Consider the following 19,749-nt stretch of genomic DNA (forward strand, 5'->3'; position numbering starts at 1 on the left):
TTATGACCCACATGCAGCTTGTACCTGAAAATGTCAGCATTTTTTAAAAAAAAGGATATATAATACTACAAATAGTTCTTTTTTGTTACTAAGCCTAACACTAAAGTTCTGTTTCAGCCATTTCACTGTTTCAAAATAATGGCTTTTCTATAATCAAATATGGCTAATAACAGCCTTAACTAGCAAATATCATTGCATTTTGTGAAAAAATAAAAATGTAAAATATGATCACTTTGATTTTTTTTCCCAAATATCAGAGTTTAATAATATTGGCTTACTGTAATAAGGCCAATCTAAGTGTAACCATATTGAAATACTGATAACCACTGTTAGAGAAACTTCTTAAACCATGTGGTCAAAAAGACTTTGATGATGTCAAACCATTTAAAAGGGGGGAAATGTCCCAATTGACTAAGTAGGTAAAAAAAAATTCATATATATATATATATATATATATATATATATATATATATATATATATATATATATATATATATATATATATTATTTATGATTTATATATATATATATTTTTTTATTATTATATTATTATACTTATTTAGTATTTTAATTATACTGCTCAGTATCTGAAGGTCATAACCCTAAATGCATGTTTGTCATTATTACAGTAGGGATTTGTGTGAATGTAGCCCATATTTTTTATGTAATAAACAAAGAAATAGATATACTGGGATAGTAAACTTGTATATCAATCAATCAATCAATCAAACTTTAGTTATATAGCACCTTTCAAAAAATTCAAATGCAATTCAAAGTGCTTTACAAGCGATTGACGCAAAATACAAGCAGTAAAATAAAAATACAATAAAATTATGAAATATTACACAAAATATATTGATTATAATAACACAGTAAAAAGTTAGTAAAATAAAAATAGTAATGGTCAACAGTAAAATGTTGATAAGACTAAAATAGAATAAAATAAATAATAATAATGATAATGAATAAAATACTAAAAACATAAACATTTTAAAATACTACATGAAAGCCAGACTGAATAGATGGGTTTTTAGTTTACGTTTCAAATCAATCTTTTCAGCTCCTCTCACATCCTCTGGAAGGTTGTTCCAGCGGCATGAAGCTTAATGGCTGAATGCAGCATCACCAAATGTTTTTGTTCTGCTATGTGGAACAGCTAAAAGAGAGGAACCGAAGGATCTGAGGGTACCTGGTTCATAAACCAAAAGCATTTCTGAAAGGAAGTCTGATGCTAGGCCATGTAGTGCCTTATAAACTAATTAATTTTTTTTTAAATCAATATGAAAACCAACAGGTAACCAGTGTAAAAACTTTAAAATAGGCATAATTTGTCAGCACTCATGCAGCAGAATTTTGAATTAGTTGTAGCTGATTTATTGTATTCTTCGGTAGACCAGAAAGGAGAGCGTTACAATAATCTAGCCTGCTAGTTATAAAAGCGTGCATCAGATTCTCTGTGTTGCTCAGAGAGAGAAATGGCCTCACTTTGGCAGTGTTCTTCAAATGATAAAAAGCTGTTTTTGTGACACCCCGCACATGAGCCTTGAAATTAAAATCAGTCAAAAATCACTCCTAGAATTCTTGCTTCTTGGCTTGGGTTGAGTCCTAGTGTATTTAGTTTGGGAGTCAGTTTCTCTCTTTGAGCTTTTGAACCAATGATCAATACTTCTGTTTTATCCCGGTTAAGCTGTAAAAAATGATGTGACATCCAGACCTTTATATCTAAAGCACAGTTAACAAGTGAGTCAATCGGCCCGGTGTCATCAGGAGACACAGCCACACAGAGCTGAGTGTCATCAGCATAGCTGTGGAAAGAGATGCAATGCCTCCTGATGACACTGCACAGGGGTAGCATGTACAAATTAAAAAGTAACGGCCCCAAAATGTATCTTTGTGGTACCCCACAGGTAGACTCATAGTGTTTGGAGGAGTGGTCATCTATAGATACAAAATAATTTCTTCCACAAAGATATGAGTTAAACCAGTTAAAAATAGTTCCAGACAGGCCTACATGCTCACTTAATCTATCTAAAAGTATCTGGTGGTCCACAGTCCAAAAAATTGGAGATTTGAAATGGGTCTAAAGTTGCAGGGTGTTAAAATAATATAGAGGTATTATCTTCCCCACTGACTAAAGCGGTTTTAAAGTCAGTGGGGAAGACACCACTCTGTAGGGAGTGATTTACTATGGCAAGGATGTCTTCAGATACAGAATTAAAAATAGTTTTAAAAAGGGAGGTTGGAATTGGGACAAGGGAACACGTGGAGGGCTTCAGTTCTGTTACTATTTTCCTGAGAGTTTCAGCATCAACCAGGTCAAAACGTTCTAACTTGACATCACTCTGTACACAAGATATAGGTAAAAGTACAGTGTGCTTGTTTTGCTGGCATATACCAGATCTAATGTCAATAATTGTTTCCCTGAAGTAGCCAACAAACTCTTCACGCTTAGAACCTGGAAGCTCGATACTCTAGTTAGTTGTAGGATTTACTAGAGAATCTATTGTACTAAAAAGCAGTCTGGGATTGTGAATGTTGGTGTTTATCATGCTTGAGAAATATGCTTGCCGTGATGTTCAGATTGCCTTGTTGTAATTGTTGTATATATATAAACAGCCACAACAGTAAAACCACCTGCAGGGCGCATTATCCTGCTGAAAGAGGCCACTGCCATCAGGGAATACCGTTGCCATGAAGGGCTGTACCTGGTCTGCAACAATGTTTAGTTAGGTGGTACGTGTCAAAGTAACATCCACATGAATGCCAGGACCCAAGGTTTCTTAGCAGAACATTCCCCAGATCATCATACTGCCTCCGTCTTCTTCCCATAGTGCATCCTGCTGCCATCTCTTTCCCAGGGAAATTACGCACACACACTCAGCCGTCCACATGATCTAAAAGAAAACGTGATTCATCAGACCAGGCCACCTTCTTCCATTGCTCCATGATCGAGTTCTGACACTCACGTGCCCATTCTAGGCACTTTCGGCGGTGGACAGGGGTCAGCTTGGGCACTCTGATCGGTCTGCGGCTATGCAGCCCCATACACAGCAAGCTGCGATGCACTGGCCTTCGCTCCCCATGTGCACCAATGAGCCTTAGGCGCCCATGACCCTGTCGCCGGTTCACGGGTTGTCCTTCCTTGGACAACTTTTGGTAGGTAACCACTGCATACCGGGAACACCCCACAAGACCTGCCGTTTTGGAGATGATCTGACCCAGTCGTCTAGCCATCACAATTTGACCCTTGTCAAAGTCGCTCAGATCCTTACGCTTGCCCATTTTTCCTGCTTCCAACACATGAAATTCAAGAACTGACTGTTCACTTGCTGCCTAATATATCCCACCCCTTGACAGATGCCATTGTAACGAGATAATAAATGTTATTCGCTTCACCTATCAGTGGTTTTAATGTTGTGGCTGATCAGTGTGTATATATATATATATATATACAGTTTTGGCATTTTCTTTGTAGTTACACTATTCTTAAGAGAAAGGTTGAGGAATAATATGAGGTGGAGGCATAACTAAAAAAAATGGATGAGGTAGAGGGGTGGAATGAGGTCCTGTGTTACTAAAGATCCAAGGTATGCCTAATCCAGGTCATGACCTACATAAGCAATTTACAGTTTTACATTTAAATATATGCATTTTGCTTTCATTTAAATCTTACAGTGCATTACAGCTACAGTTTATCAGTGCATGCGTTGCCTGGGAATTGAACCCATGTCCTTGGCATTGCTAGTGCCATGCTCCATCAGTTGAATGACAGGAACAGATATAATCTACCTTGTGCCTTCAAGGTCTCTTTTACCTTTCTTACATTTTTCTGTCTTTAAATCTCATCTTCAATGACTGTCGTTTTACCTCTCTCCTGCCTGCTGTCTCTGTCTCTCTTTTTTTCCATCTCTTTCTCCTTCTCGCTCCCTTTTTCAGTTTACAGGAAGTGAACTCAATGATCAATAAACGGCTGAAAGATGTTCTTTTCACTGATCAGTGGAGCGAGGTCTGCATGGATGCTCTCAGCCTCTTCGGATATGTACTGGTCAGTAATGTGGACACACACACACACAGATAAACTTGTCATTAGAGCCGCAGGGGTCATATTATGTAATACTGTGTGAGTGGCTGAGGTTGAAAAATGTCTTTGCTGGTCTTTATCTTTGTCATGTTGCTCATTTTTAGCTTCTTTTTCTTTCAGTTGAACTCCTGTCTGATTCTATTTGACATTATTTTCTTGTCAAAAGATAATCTCAAATAAAAATGTGTGAAGGATTATGTCAGGTTGCTGTGTTGTCTTGTGGAGTGAAATTCATACAGATCAGTATCAATTACCATCCCCATTGTCACTTCATTGGCATTTTTGCATCAATTTAAACTGGTTCATCTTTCCCTGTGGCACTACTGATACTTGGAGCAATCTCAGAGACTTGGGTTCTGGTCTTATTGAAACCAGGAAGTAATTGTGTTCACTCCGAGACATGGCATCAGGCCCCATGGAAAGCAGGAATTAATCGTGTTCACTCTAGACATGGGTTATGGCGGTGTTGGGCAAGCTACAAAAAAAATTTAGCTAGCTAAACTACAAACGTCTCAAAAGAAAACCTAGCTAAGCTAAGCGAAAAGCTACACTTCTGAGAAAGTAGCAAGTTACACTACAAGCTACATGCCAAAAGTAGCTTGCTACATTTAAGCAACTTTTTTTTTTTTCTTTTGTTTTTCTTTTTTTTAACCAGATGCACAGAGCACACTGTCATAGACAAAGCATCCAAATTTCATGTGTTCAAGCAAATTTGGGCAATAACAATGTGGTACCTGATGGTATCAGATGGTAATACCATGATACTTTGATAAACAATTAGATTTACCATATTTATGTACCATTCTGTATTTACATGGTGCTTCAAAGTACTTCAAAGAATGCCATGTGTAGAGCCGAGGAGGGCGGGGCCGGGTTGGAATGAGACACACCCGGTCCCCAATCAGCCTGATGGGGCGCGCGAGGGATAAAGGCGGCCGGGGACGACAGTTCGAGAGAGAGAGAATTACAGACAGCACAGCTGTGTTTTTAGTTGTGTGTTTTTGGTTGGGTTTTTGTTTAATAAATTATTATTTAAGTTGTCAAGCCGGTTCTCGCCTCCTCCTTTCCTCTAAACCCCCTTACACTGGTGCCGAAACCAGGGAAGGAGGAGGGATTCCCGTCGCAGAGTCCTCGACACTGCCGTCCACCCAGGGGAGCGCCGCTGCCGTCCGACGGGGGACGGAGTAGCCCGACTACCCGGACGCGGGGAACGGCCGCCGTCCGCGAGGCGAGTGGGGACGGGACTCCCCGACCGCCTGGAGCAAGGGAGCCGCTGCCGGGGGCGGAGGAGTGCCCTGCCGTCCCCCGGGAACGCGGAGGGGTCGAGAGAAGACCGCCGTCCACGGGGGGAGGAGGGAAGTGACTCCCCGACCGCCTGGAGTGGTAGGGCCGCTGCCAGGGGCGGAGGAGAGTCCCCACGGGACGCCGGGAACGCGGAGGGGCGTTCTGTCCGCTGGGGGTCGGAGGTCTGACTCCGGTCCGCCCGGGGAGGAGCGGCTGCAGTCCGCCTGAGAGGGTGGAGTAGTGATCGAGGACCACGCGACGGCGCATCAGAGAACCGGTGAGGTTTTTTTTTCTCTCTCTCCTCTCTCTCTCTCTGCCGCTCCGTGTTGGCCTTTCCCTCGCCATTTTGTGTTGTTGTTTTTTCTCCTCCCAGGTCGAGGAAGGCGGGGAGGACCCGCCGGCAGTCGGGGCATAAGGCACGCCCTCCCACCCGGAGAGGAAGGGTGGGGGGGATGTACGTCATGCCGGGGGCTCCCCGGCCTGAGGCAACGCCGGGAGGAGTGTAGAGCCGAGGAGGGCGGGGCCGGGTTGGAATGAGACACACCCGGTCCCCAATCAGCCTCCTCGGCTCTACACCATGGTACTACCATGAAAATGTTATATATGATTAACATATTCATATATTATTGTATTTACATGGTGCTTTAAGGTAATTCAAAGAATACCATGGTACTTCACTATATGATTACCATATTCGTATACCATTGTATTAACATGGTGCTCCCAGGTAATGGTACATGTCCAAAAAACCATGTGTGGCAGACAAGCCCCTTGTTCATTAGAAAGGAAGAAGCGGGAACTGGTTATCAACCAAAAAGACTTTTAATAAACAAAACACAACATAAAACTGTTTTTCAGCATAACCAAACACACATCAACATGCACACACAACTCCGTGTGTGTCTCTCTCTCTCTCTCTTTCTCTCTCTCTGGCATCTCCGGCTCCTCCTTATCTCTCTGTCCCACTGATTGGGGCAACTCAGCACCAGACGTGCATCCTCATGGCCCAGCCACGCCCTCCTCCTCGTCATATACCCCCAACGCCCGATTCAGGCCGGGGAACCAATGGGCCTGACCTACTTCCTCCCCCCCTTCCTGGAAGGGAGGAGTTGCCCCTTCAGCCGTTAAGCTGCCAGCTGGTCTTCCCCCGCCTCCTGGGAACTTGAGTAGGATGAGGGGAGAGAGAAAGAGAGCGGGAGAGCCTGAGAAAGAGAGAGAGAGAGAGAGGGGAAAAAAAGAAAAACACTCTGGTTCCCGACCACACCGCCATTTGGTCCTCAGCCAGCTGTGCAGCGATCCTCCGCAATGTGGGGCGATGGCACTGGACTTGACCTCCTGGCGGACGGCAGCGGGCTCCTCCGCCTCCTGGCGGACGGCAGCGGGCTCCTCCGCCTCCTGGCGAACTGCTCCATTACCACGGGATCGTGTATCCTCAGCATCGCAATCCTCGATCAGCGGCGAGGGCACTCTTCCTCCAGTCCCTGGTTTTGGCACCAGTGTGGCAGACAAGCCTCTTGTTCATCGGAAAGGAGGAAGCGGGAACCGGGTTATCAACCAAAAAGACTTTTAAGAAACAAAACACAACATAAAACTTATTTTCAGCATAACCAAACACATGTCGACACACACACACACACACACACACAGAGCTCCGTGTCTCTCTCTCTCTCTCTCTCTCTGGCATCTCCGGTTCCTCCTTATCTCTCTCTCCTGCTGATTTGGGCAACTCAGCGCCAGGCGTGCATCCTCACGGCCCGGCCACGCCCTCCTCCTTGGCACACCATGGTAATGCCATGGTACTTTTATTTATGTTTTTTTGTGTAGGCTACTAGTGTTTTAATACTCATTTGGTTAGAAGATGTATTTACCTGCAGTAGTCGTTCACAAGCTGCATGCATGGTGAACTTAATAAAGACCTTCTTCATCACTGGCAAACGATAGGATGCATTTGCAGGTTTGGTTTCCATTGACTGTAGATCCACCGCAACCAGCGTTATCTGTATTTTCCATGTTGTAAAATGTTCTGTGAGCGTGCTGGAAAGTGGAAGCGTGCACCAAATAATTCAGCAGCGTGCGCGTGAGCTTTCTGAGTCATTAAGATTTAATCGCAAACCGATTCAGACCGCTTTGCCATAGTGTATGAACAGTTCATTGTAAAGAACCGACTCAAAATAGTGATTCATTTGTGAATCAGACATCCTTAGTTCCGCTTCAAAAGTGGCGATAGCTGTCAAAGCTAAACCGCTACCTAATCAAAAACATAGCTTTGGTACTGAAAAGCTACTTGATTTAAAAACTAGTGAAGCTACCACCTCGCTACTCAGAAATGTAGTTAAGCTAATAGCTTTCGCTATTTGTAATGAAGCTACTGCCCATCATTGGGTTCTGGTCCCATGGAAACCAGGAAGAAATTGCGTTCATGGGGTGCTTCTCAAACAGAAGGCTGCAGCCTAGTTAGTCTGTGTCCTTCCTTGACCATTCCTTCTGAGGCTGTAGGCTAGACTCCTCCTCAGCATTCAGCAATAGAATGAAATGGTCTAGTAAGTGTGCATGGCAAACCGTAAGCTTAGAACCATGTGATATTTTACTTAGTTTAGAAAACCCTTGTACTTCAGAAAACAAGAAATATGTCCTTAATCCCTTAATTATTTTAGCAAAATGTTTTATTCACAAAGCTACAGTCACTCAAAAAAAGCCTTTATATAATACAATTTGCAACACTGATCTTAGAATTTATATTTAAACCCTTTCAGATATGAATAAACGGAACCCTAGACTTTTATAGTAAAAACTATAAAACTTTTAAAGCTTTTCATATCCATGTAATTGCCCTTTTATTTTTTTGTGCTTTGTATCTTCTAATCTGTTGTATTGTCTAAGCTACTTGCATTTTTTTTCCTACATATTGTCATTGCTGCAAATGAGAATAAAAACTTTTTTATTATTATCATGCTCACATATAAATATTAAATTTGCAAAACACACAAAAAAACTAACAGAAACAACAACAACAACATTCAACACCAAGGGGATTAAACAGAGATGCCAAAATGAGTGATACAGAGACAAAAATAATAAAGGCATGAGGGGGAGTAAATACCATTAATTGAAGAAAGATAAATCATTACAAGCGTACAGAGCCAAATAAGTAAATTCATAAAATAAAAACTTGAAGAGAGAGAAAAAAGTAAGCTGTGTCGTAAAGGTTTCCACCTCCGCAGTCAAGTGACTTGTTTTCCGCCCTTTTTAAAAATAATTTGGGACATGTGAAAATGATTATGGGTGATTGAAGGCCAACGAAGGATACACCTGATGCATCCTCCAAAATATGGCAAACAAAGGCGGCGAAACGAGGCTGCCTTCTAAGGGTCCTCACAATTGAGGCGGCCTTCGACTGTGCTTGATGACGTGGCAGCCGAGATATCCAGCCTAACGAGGCCGCAGCCTTCTGATTGGGAAGCACCCATGGGTTCTGGTCCCATGGAAACAGGAATTTATCACATTCACTCTGAAACACGGTTCTGGTCTCATGCAAACCAGGAAGTAATTGCGTTCCCTCCAAGACACAGCTTTTGGTCCCATGGAAACCAGGAATTTGTTGCGTTTACTCCGAAAAACTGGTTCTGGTCAATGGAAACCAGGAAGTAATTGCATTAACACCAAGACACGGAACCAGAATGAGTGTGATTTGGATGTTGCATTTTCACTCTAAAATTACATTTTTAGGGGGTAGAGTTAAAAAAAAATATGCATGCCTGTTGACTATTTTTCACCAATTACAACTAAAAATACAACTCGCTTTTGGTGCCATCATTTGGACATCTTACCTCAACAGCACTTCCAGCTACAGCCAATGGGGACAATAGTTTGAAATTTGGCAAACACAGACCAATTTTAGCAGCCGAACTTTCAACCTCCTGTCACCGAATTCACAATGTGATCAGTCTGTACAGTTAGCAACTTAAATTCCATTCCACCCCAGACAAGCAGTTGTTTGGGATAGCATACTACCATACTACTTTGACTATTTCTGCAGTAAAAGTGTGTGTTTACTCTGTAAAGTTAGCACATTTTTCTGTATGCTTAGAATTCCCGGATGACCTGCTACATTTGCCAAAACACTGCATACAATATTGCATGCGACAATGGAATGCGCTTGACTTAACCATCCATTTCCAGTGTGACGAATGCAAAATAATCTGTTTATTTCAAAGATGATAACTATACACCACACGCTGCATTAAACATGCATTTGTAATGAAGTCATGTGATAATGTAGCATACTACTGTTTGAAAGGTTTATTGTTGCATACTGAATCCTGTTTTTGACAAGGCAAACTTTGCTGTTGGATTAACAAAGCCTTGTCTGAACAATTTAAAAGGTTATTTAGGACTATGTAGTTTGAATACTTAAAGATCTATACAGTCTTAATGGTTGGATAAGACAGACAGACAGACAGAGAGATAGATAGATAGATGCATTGTGGGATGCATTATTGCAAACAGTGTGCTCTGGTTGTACATTTGGGGATATAGTAGTCTGGGTATTCTGTACTAAATATGACATAGTGTACACAGTTTGCTTACTCCATACTGTAAGAATAGTATGAATAGTAGCCTATGGTATGTTTGCATCTATACACTACCCAGCTCCATTTTAATCTCAAGAAAACCCTTATTGATGGAGGAAACATTTTCCTTTCCCAATTTATTCTCCAATCCACTGTTCACTGAGACATCTATTTTTCTCTCTCCCTATATCTGTAGGTCACATCTCAAAGGATGCAGGGAATGCTGCTGCTCGTCTTTGCCAAGTACTATCACCTGCCTTTCCTGCGAGCTATTCAAACACAGACCACACGCACCGGACTCGGTGGTATCTGGGTACAGCATCTGTGTTTACCCCTTTTCATGTTGTTTTTCGGATACAATCTGATACTTTCCCTTTCTGACGTCAGTGTGACGATAATTTAGTGGAATATTGACAAATGCCACATTTCTGTATCAGAATATTTCTGAGCTGAGAAATGAATCCTCATGTGCAGATATGAAAGGTTACAAGAGCCTGTTAAAGGGGTTGATTAGATATCTCAAGCAGAGCATTGCTGAATTATTAATAATGTGCTGAATACCTAATGAATATAAAACGACAGCATCATAACGATAAACTCTAACTTAAAGTAAACCTAAAAAAGCAATAATAACAATGTTAAATTTTTGAACCAAGTGCATGACCAGATTACTGAAATCAGGAAAAATAAATGACGATTTTCTCTTGGGTTTTAATGAGTTATAAACTAAACTATTGAACCACAGGAGTCCAGATCATACACATATGAATTCACAGAGCATTATACACTTTCACATTTATCTTATAAATACGGTAGTTGATAAGATGCATGAAATACTTTTGACATGTCCTGTGATATGATATATACCTAATATAACCATTTTAACAGCATTTGGCTAATTCTTTTATATTTTTTATGCATATAGTTTTTATAACTTCATATTATTTGAGAGACTATGGTACATGCGATATTTGTAATTTTAGAAATTAAGTGGCCTTAAAATAAAAAAAATCTGCAATATAGACTTTCCTCTTATACATTCATGTACATTTGAAACTAAAATCTTGTTGAAAAAATTAAATTAAACAAACTAAAATATTGCTGATGTTGATCAAATGTTTTAGCATAATTTCTAAAAAAAAACGGTTAAATAAATTGAGTAAAGAAATCATTTACGATGGACGCACAAAATAATGCACACTTGAGGTGGTAATGCAGTTACACCTCAGGTATGCATTATTTTTTCAATAATTCAATGGGCCGGAGTCAGTTATTCCGCTTATAACACGGTTACCACACTTTAAAACATTGTTCAGGGTTTTATCTCAAAACATTTTCTGGTTTTCTTCCCTAAAGCGCTCTTGTGAGAGGTACTACTTTCTTCCACCATGGATTCAGCGTCTTGCTTTAATACAGTCCGAGCTTTCATTGCTAGTTTGAAAACATCACTTTAGAACTAGAAACGGAGGATAGCGAGTCTTGCGCTGCTTTACTGGATCACTTACTGAAGTAACGAGTTAGTGCGTTTGTGCGTGTGAGAGTTTGTGCGTGAGTTTGCTTTATTTGTTGCAGCTCTCGTCAGGAGTAACATCGCTTCAAAATCGCCAAGCTGTAAGTTTAAGCACTTCTCAGCAGCAGTGAGTGTCGCCATTTTTGTATATAGCTTCTCTGATGTAAACCTTAACAACTGTTTTCAACCCCACTGAGATGCAGGAATGCGCTGACATGATGGCTCTGTTTTTCGCTCACGAGTAAGTGTGTGCGTAATGCTTATATGTATGTGTGTATGTGTATGTGTGGGAGAGTGTGTGTGTGAGAGGGGGAGGGGGGGGCGAGGGTGTTTACCTCAGATATTTCAGATAATATAACTGTTGTATTGATCAAGTGTATCAGCTTTGATACAGCTCAAGCCTTCGTTGCAAGTTCGAAAACATCACTTTAGAACTAGCAACGGAGGATGTGCTGCTTTTTGGCATTGGAGTAACAAGGTAGCGCGTGTGTGTGAGCGAGATAAAGAGAAACTGAGAGAGATCGCGTGTGGAATTACCTGTGTTTAAAGTGGCTCTCGTCTGGAATAACATCGCTTCAAATTGCCAAGAAGTAAGTTTGAGTTTACTTCTCAGCAGCAGCGAGTTTCGCCATTCTGGCACAGCTTTTCCATCGCTAAACAACTGTTTACAATCCCACTGAGTCACGGGGGTGCACTGACTTTGCTCCCAAGATAATTTGTGTGAAAGCGAAAGAGAGGGGGAGGGGTAGTGCGGTGCTTTCCATTATAGCTATGTGAGGCTGATTAAGGAAAAATACATTGAAACATAAAAAATTTAACATATTAAAAGTTATTTCAAATAATAGAATTGTTTTGATCAAGTCGTGGGGGGTGCGGCTCTATTTGTTGGTCACGACACAAGTCTCAGTGTGTGAGTGTGCATGTGCTTGCATATGTATGTGTGTGAGTGTGTGTAAGTGCGGGGGAGACGAGGGAGCGCGAGGGCAGTTTTCAACCAAAATTGAATTAAATGTAGGATATTATAGACATTGTTTGACGTTCTTAACTGATGTACTTTAACCAATGTTTTTGTTTATATGGTTATTTTGCTGTGTTAGCATGTACAGTGTGTGTGGGTGCGTGGGTGGGTTGGTGGATGAGACGAGAGCGAAAGAGAGAGAGAGAAAGAGAGGGACCCTAAGGACGCTTTTCAATCAAAACTGAAATAAATTTAGAATATTATAGACATTGTTTGTCATTCTTATCCGATGTACTTAACCAATGTCTTTGTTTTATTTGGTTATTTTGTTGTGGTAACCTGTAGGGCTCTTTGAAATAACTGAAATAAATTGTCAAAATGATATGGAACTGTTATGCGTTCAAGACCTGGAACTTCTTCATAGCCATGCGTTAACTTAATTGCACACCTTAGAACGTCCGTCAGCCAATCAGAATCAAGCATTCAACAGACCTGTGGTATAATAAAAAATAATGGGTAATTTATCTAAGGGCCGTTAGAGCTGCAGCTCCTCCTTTTCAAAATCAGACTCAGAGAAAAAGTAGTGCGACCACACACTTGGTCAAAACTGTGAATTTAAATGCACAATCCAGAAATAATGACATCCACAGAATGTAGAGGAGTTGGCACTCAAGAGAAAATGTATCATTTAATTTGTATTCATTTTTATTCATTTTCATTAATGTGGAAAAACTGACGTTACAAATGAGGCAGAGACAGTAAAAGTAGCACTTACTGTATAATAAGGGGAAAACCATTCATAACACTCTGGAACCTGCAGATTTTGACCTCTGAGGAATCGGTATGTTATCCATCAAGGGTGCACTTGACTGGATTGACTGAATTAATTAAATCGCAATTTGTCCCTGCACGGTAGCGCTTCCCTGCAAAACGCACTTACTTGCGTTTTGTAAACAACAGCGCTTCCCCTTCAGCTTTGAGTCAGAGATGTGTGAGCGTGGGGGGCCCTCTAGTGGCTATAGACGACACTTCAGCACAGAAACATAATATACACAACACATTACAGTTTAAATCGTGTTGCATCGCCTTGCCAGACAGCAAAAGACGCATTTAATAGGTCCTGATTTCAATCTCTCACCCTCCATGCAAAACAAGCTGAATTCCATTATATTAGCTATGCTGAGGAAAGTGGTAAGGAAATGTTTTCAGTTGCTATAGTTCAGTCTGCTTGCTCTGTAAATGTTATGTTGCTATGGTTACAAACAGCGCATTAATATGTTTGCAACGGTGATTAAAACTGACTGGAACTATATGTGCATTCAACAGTTTGAACTGCACGCATTCCAGCCAATCAGAATCGAGTTTCCGAAAAGACCATGGTATAATTGTCAATATACTTACAATTAATAAAAAAAATTTTTTTTTTTAGAAATTATGCTATATGTAGCACAAATATACATGTCTGTGAACCCAGAAAAAATGCAGTAATACAATTAACCAAATCACAAATCACACAGGGAAGTTGTCACAAGGGAAGTACCTCAGTAACTATAATTTTTGTTACTGAACAAGTTTTGAGTGAAAAGTCCAATTACACAAATGTGTTTTCTCTAGTTTTATTTTTTAATGCTGGTTTCAAAAACCTAGGTGAAAACCCTCTCAAATTAGAATAATTTTTGTGTATTCTATTTTCCAAAGGAAAATTTCAAAATCATATTTTTGCTGTAGCTCTTTGGGTAAAAAGGTGCACACAAAACAACTACACTGGCATACATTCAGGAAAGGGTCAACTATATAACGAAGGCAGATTTGAACCAAAAGGATGAACTGTGTTCTCAGGAATTGTCAGGGTATATATAGATATATATATATAATGTTACAAAACAATAATGGTTTGATTTTTTTTAATTCTTCTCAAATGTTTGCTGTAAAAAGCAGAGAAGGGTTTCGTTGTCAGGTTCCATCATGACAACTTACCCCATATCAAGGCAAGTTGTCACAAAAGGTCAACATGTGTTCCATGAACTATGATCAATGATCTTTTGTTAAGGGCAATAAAGGTGGAAATGTTCAAAAGCTTATTTTAGCCAAGACTTTAAGATATGTGGCTATACAGAAATTGACTTTGTTTTCAAAACTCACTTGTCAACTATCTACCCTATATATTCATACTGTATCTTAATATTAAGCACAGAATATCAAATTACAAGGATTGTTTTTTTTTTTTTTGATGATATAAAACAGATGTAAAGATTGTATATTTGAGCAGTTGATATTTTTCTCAAAAGATATAACAGTTTTGACATTCCCTTAGTTGGTCTCCTGATTCAGCACACAAGCACGTTTCTCTGTATAAATCTGCAGTTAGCAGTCCAGAGGTCTCAATTCTAATGACTGATCACCATGGTTACTGCACACCTGTTCCATATTTTGATTAATTAGTTACTATTTCTGTTCTGCTCTGCTGCTTCATTCTTTAATGGTGTTACGATCACTGATTAAAAGCACCTCAGAAGTTTTCTCTATGTTCAACCTTAGCTGTCTCTGCATAGTAAGCTGAAATATAAGATTTTTTTTTCTTCTGATTCTAAAAAGATTCTAGTAGTCTCATATGTGCCTCCTCTAGACTTACTCAAGTGATCTCAATAATCTCTCAAACTGTGCCCACATTTTCCAAGATACCACAAAGTCAAATTATCTGAGCTATGCCATCTACAATAATTTTAAAGGTTTATACTCTTAATATATGCCAAGAATGGTCACATTTGTAAGCCTATCTATTATTATTTCTTCCAAGGCATTTTTAGAGCAACCTCTGAGCATGACATAACATGTTCCTTTGGCTTGTCTCATTTGTTCTCTTGCAGGGTAATAAAGGAGGTGTAAGTGTGCGTATGACTGTCTTTGGCCATTCAATCTGTTTCTTAAACTGTCACCTGCCCGCACACATGGAGAACTCAGAGCAGCGCATGGAGGATTTTGAAAGCATTCTGCAACAGCAACAGTTCGAAGGTCAAGCTGCTATGGGTGTCCTGGATCACGAGTAAGACTCAAACACACATCTAAAGAATTTTAGAGCATCCTCTGAGCAATAAATATAACCACATATTAATGTAAATACTGTGAGTGTAACCATTTTTCATTCCCACACAAAGAAATTGTAAATGAAATGAGCCAATATTTTTTCTGCCTTTATTATATACAAATTTAGTAATAAATATCCACTGAAAAAAAAAAAAAAATCTGTTGGGTTAACTCAGTTGGGTTTACTTTACTTAAATTTGATCTGTTCAAATAACTTTTTTAGTAGTAATGTACCCAACATCGACCTAACCATTAGCTCCACTCTTCTCCACAATGGTAACCTCCAAAAAAATTCAACATGACAGAAACTCCTCTAAATCCCCAAATAACAGAACTTTAAACACTAACAAGTCTCCTGCTTGTTTCATTTGCATAGAAATACATTAAAGGAACACTTACATTTACTCTCCCAAACCGGTCCTCTGCAAAGCATGCTGGGAACTGGAAATCCCCTGCCTTGATTTTGTAATACATTGATGCAACAAATATTATTCACATAGTCACAACACAATTGGATTAAGTGAACATAGATGGATTGTACATAATAAAGAATTGTGTTGCATTAGCTCATTTTAAATAAGTTAACTGAGCAAACAGTAAAAATCATGTTGAGTGAACACCATCCGCTAGAAGTCTGAATCCATTTGAACATTTCATAGCAATGTTATCATATCATTTTTGGATGATTATGTTGAATATCACTCGGACTTTATGCAATATAATTATGTTCTCATCTTAAACATAAATGTATTAAGTAATGCATTTTTGTTTAGTATCTTCAATAGAGCTGCTTTCCCTTTTTTCAGTGTGCTAGTAAATCTGACCAACAGGGGTTGCCAATGTACAAGTGTTCCCCTAGGTTAGTGGTTCTCAACTGGTTTTTAGATTTTACTTTGGAGATCAATCGGTGACCCAACACAGTACCAAAATTGTTTATCATACAAAACTAAACATAAATGTCCTTAAAATAAAAATAAAAATTGTTCATTTATTAATATTATCATGAACTGCACAGGCCCAACGGTATGCAACAGTAACACTTAGGCTAGATGAATATTTTTCTTATTTTCAGTCTTCCTATATTGTGTAGTTTTGTTCATAGTTTCCGATGATGAGGGCATGTCCATGTCCATCTGCCTAATTTGGCTAGCTTCTACCAAGTGACAGTGAATTGGTGCCAAAATTAGGCCAGAAGAGGTATTAGGAAGGCCAGCAGGGGTGCCACTCTGTAGTCTGTGTGGGTCCTAATGCCCCAGTATAGTGACGGAGACACTATACTGTAAAAAAGCACCATCCTTTGGATGAGATGTTAAACTGAGGTCCTGACTCTCTGTGGTCATTACAAATCCCAGGGCGCTTCTCGTAAAGAGTAGGGGTGAAACCCCGGTGTCCTGGCCAAATTCCCCCCATTGGCCCTTCTCAATCATGGCCTCCTAATAATCCTCATCCATTAATTGGCTCTATAACTCTACTCTCTCCGCTCCACCAATAGCTAGTGTGTGGTGAGCGTACTGGCGCACTATGGCTGCCGTCACATCGTCCAGGTGGATGCTGCACACTGGTGGTGGTTGAGGAGAGTCCCCTGTTCACTGTGTAAAGCGCTTTGAGTGTAGTGTCAAAAAAGCGCTATATAAATGTAACATTCATTCATTCATTCATTCATTCATTCATTCAAAATAACAACACACAGCCTTTGACATTAACAACAAAAGATACGGGAAGTGTTTTCTCCCCTTTTAAAAGTTGAGAAGCCTTTTTATTTTGCTATCCTAACTTTGCACTATTATATGTTTAGTTGCATTTTTATTATTTGCATTTAGCATTGTTTTATTCTCGCTGTCTGTGATTATTTTGGGGGTGACAACCCACCAGTTTAGCACCACTGCCTGAGGAGGAACGATGAAAACTGATTTTGTTTCTCCTGCTAACTTATGTAACCATGCACTGTACATAAAGTAAATGATGATATCGGCCCTATCTTCTGTGAGTCCGTAACTTAATTTGTGACTATTGTATAGTCTTTGATATTCAAAAATGTATATTCAAACATCTCAAATTTAATTCATGGACAAATATTTGCAGTGTGGTTTTCTGGTTTGGAGATCTGAACTTCCGAATTGCGGACCTGGATATGCAGGTTGTGAAAGGAGCTATTGAAAATAACAAATTCTCCATATTATGGGAAAAAGACCAGGTGAGACATGCATGTAGTTATAATGAAAACACTGTCTAGTGCTCTCTTTATGAATCTCTGACCTTCTCCACTCCTTCTAAATGTCAAAGATGTTTTAAACAACAGCATAGTGTAAATGCTGTGAAAATATTTAATCCTTTAAAGGAGGTATTTAGGCATCTTTCATTAGGTCATGTCAATGACAATGCAAACTCACTATACATATTTTTGTATACTCTTTAGATTGCTGTTTTCTTTGTGTTGATGCTAAACACCTCTTTCTCTCTGTTATAGCTTAACATGGCTAAAGACAGTGAGACTGTGCTTGAGGGCTTCCACGAGGGGCCACTTAAATTTCCTCCTACATATAAATTTGATGTGGGTACAGACACATATGACACCAGGTAATGGCAAAGGTTTGAAGGATTAAGGTCTGACTTTCCTTCATTTAAAATCATGCCTATAAACAATTTCAGACGGACAAAAAAGACCTAGACTCATATATATCTATATATATTTTTCAGATAATTTAATGTTTTAAAATAATGTTATTTTTTCATGACCACTGTGCGTGTGGCATCACAAAATCACAGATTTCAGAACAGGTCGTTTTTACAGATGCAATTTCAAAAGATGGTCTTTTTTGGAATAAGGAAGGTACTGTGAGCTCTGAAAGATCAAGGAAGCATTGTTACTGTTTCTACTAATCTGTAGTGTTCTGTTCATTAATATGGATACAGATTGTTACACGTAGGCAATAACATTATATGTTGCATTGTTGCATAAGTTCATCTTCATCTTTTAGTGGGAAAAAGCGTAAACCAGCATGGACTGATCGTATTCTTTGGCGGTTGAGGCCGATGGCTCAGGTCACCAACAGCACATCCAAGCGCAGCTCCTTGTCGGGCCTAACCAGCGGAACCCGTGTGTCCCAACATTTTTACCGTAGTCACATGGAGTACACCGTCAGTGACCACAAGCCTGTCTCCTCTATGTTCACTCTGCAGGTCAGCAAAGCAACATGCCTAACTCGTCTTTGCTTCTTTCATGGGAATTTAAACGAATGACAATGATATCAATGGTGCTATACAGATCAGAATTAAGAACCTTTTGGGGAATCTGCACACTTGCTCAATTACACATTTAAAAATTGCCATTTTAATAGAAAAGACTAACTGATCAGGTTTATCCCTCTGAAGCCTGACATATGAAATAGTAATCAGTAAATTCTAATTTGTTGAAATGGAACTAATTATTGAACTTTTATACAAAACATAGAAAAAAAAAAAAAAACTCATATATACACATATATATATATATACAGTATAAATGGGCCATTCTACCAAATTTGTGCAAACTGTGTTCCCAGAATAAATAGAACTATTAAAATATATTTATATGAATTCCAATATTAGATATGTCATAAGAATATGTTATGATCTATTAAATCCCAAGGCATTAATTAAGAAAATAATAAGCTAAACATATACAAAATCATAATTTATACAGTACTTTCTATTAGGAGGTGGCTGTCCCAAACACTCACCCTTAAATTTCAACAAATCAAAATAATACTTAATCGTTTTTTCTAAAAAAAAAAATTAAATGTTTTTTTAAAAGATATTTTTAATTTCTTTTAAAGGAAATTATTTAGATTCTGTTGATGGTTTAATTTTTAAATAATTAAACTTTATTTAAAAATGCTGTCCCTCATTTTTATGTCACTACCGAAACACAAAATATTTTAGTCCATTGGTTGAGACTGATTTTAGCCACACCCCTGCATTTTTGACCAGGAAGTGAGACTGCATTTCTGCCCAGCATGGTCGTATGGTGAGTAGTTCGATCCCATCATTTTCAAGTAAATGTGCTCTAAAGTCTGAAAAATCAGTGTGTAACATTAAGAATTGTCACTACCGAAACACAGATTCTCTACAATTAAATAAACTTTTTTGGGTTTTAATTTACATTTTCTGTATTTATGTTGGTACAGATGTTTAAAACATGATTATTTACTAATAATCATAAGCTAAATTTTGCTAAAATTAAAATGTGCTAAAATTGTCACTACTGAAACAGTCACTACCA

General features: G+C 39.1%; 1 protein-coding gene across 2 annotated transcripts in view; it reads left to right on the forward strand.

Moving 5' to 3' along the window:
* LOC127420415 (inositol polyphosphate 5-phosphatase K-like) overlaps positions 1 to 19,749 on the forward strand; it is a 48,810-nt gene that overhangs the window by 21,204 nt on the left and 7,857 nt on the right. For both annotated transcript variants that reach the window (XM_051662706.1, XM_051662700.1), the window contains 6 exons: positions 3,937 to 4,045; positions 10,133 to 10,249; positions 15,272 to 15,447; positions 17,571 to 17,682; positions 17,956 to 18,065; positions 18,467 to 18,668. In XM_051662706.1, the coding sequence (XP_051518666.1) occupies positions 3,937 to 4,045; positions 10,133 to 10,249; positions 15,272 to 15,447; positions 17,571 to 17,682; positions 17,956 to 18,065; positions 18,467 to 18,668 (826 nt within the window). The remainder of the gene's footprint in view (positions 1 to 3,936; positions 4,046 to 10,132; positions 10,250 to 15,271; positions 15,448 to 17,570; positions 17,683 to 17,955; positions 18,066 to 18,466; positions 18,669 to 19,749) is intronic.

Source organism: Myxocyprinus asiaticus, chromosome 3 (genome assembly GCF_019703515.2).
Source record: "Myxocyprinus asiaticus isolate MX2 ecotype Aquarium Trade chromosome 3, UBuf_Myxa_2, whole genome shotgun sequence".
In the NCBI taxonomy this organism is placed as follows: domain Eukaryota; kingdom Metazoa; phylum Chordata; class Actinopteri; order Cypriniformes; family Catostomidae; genus Myxocyprinus; species Myxocyprinus asiaticus.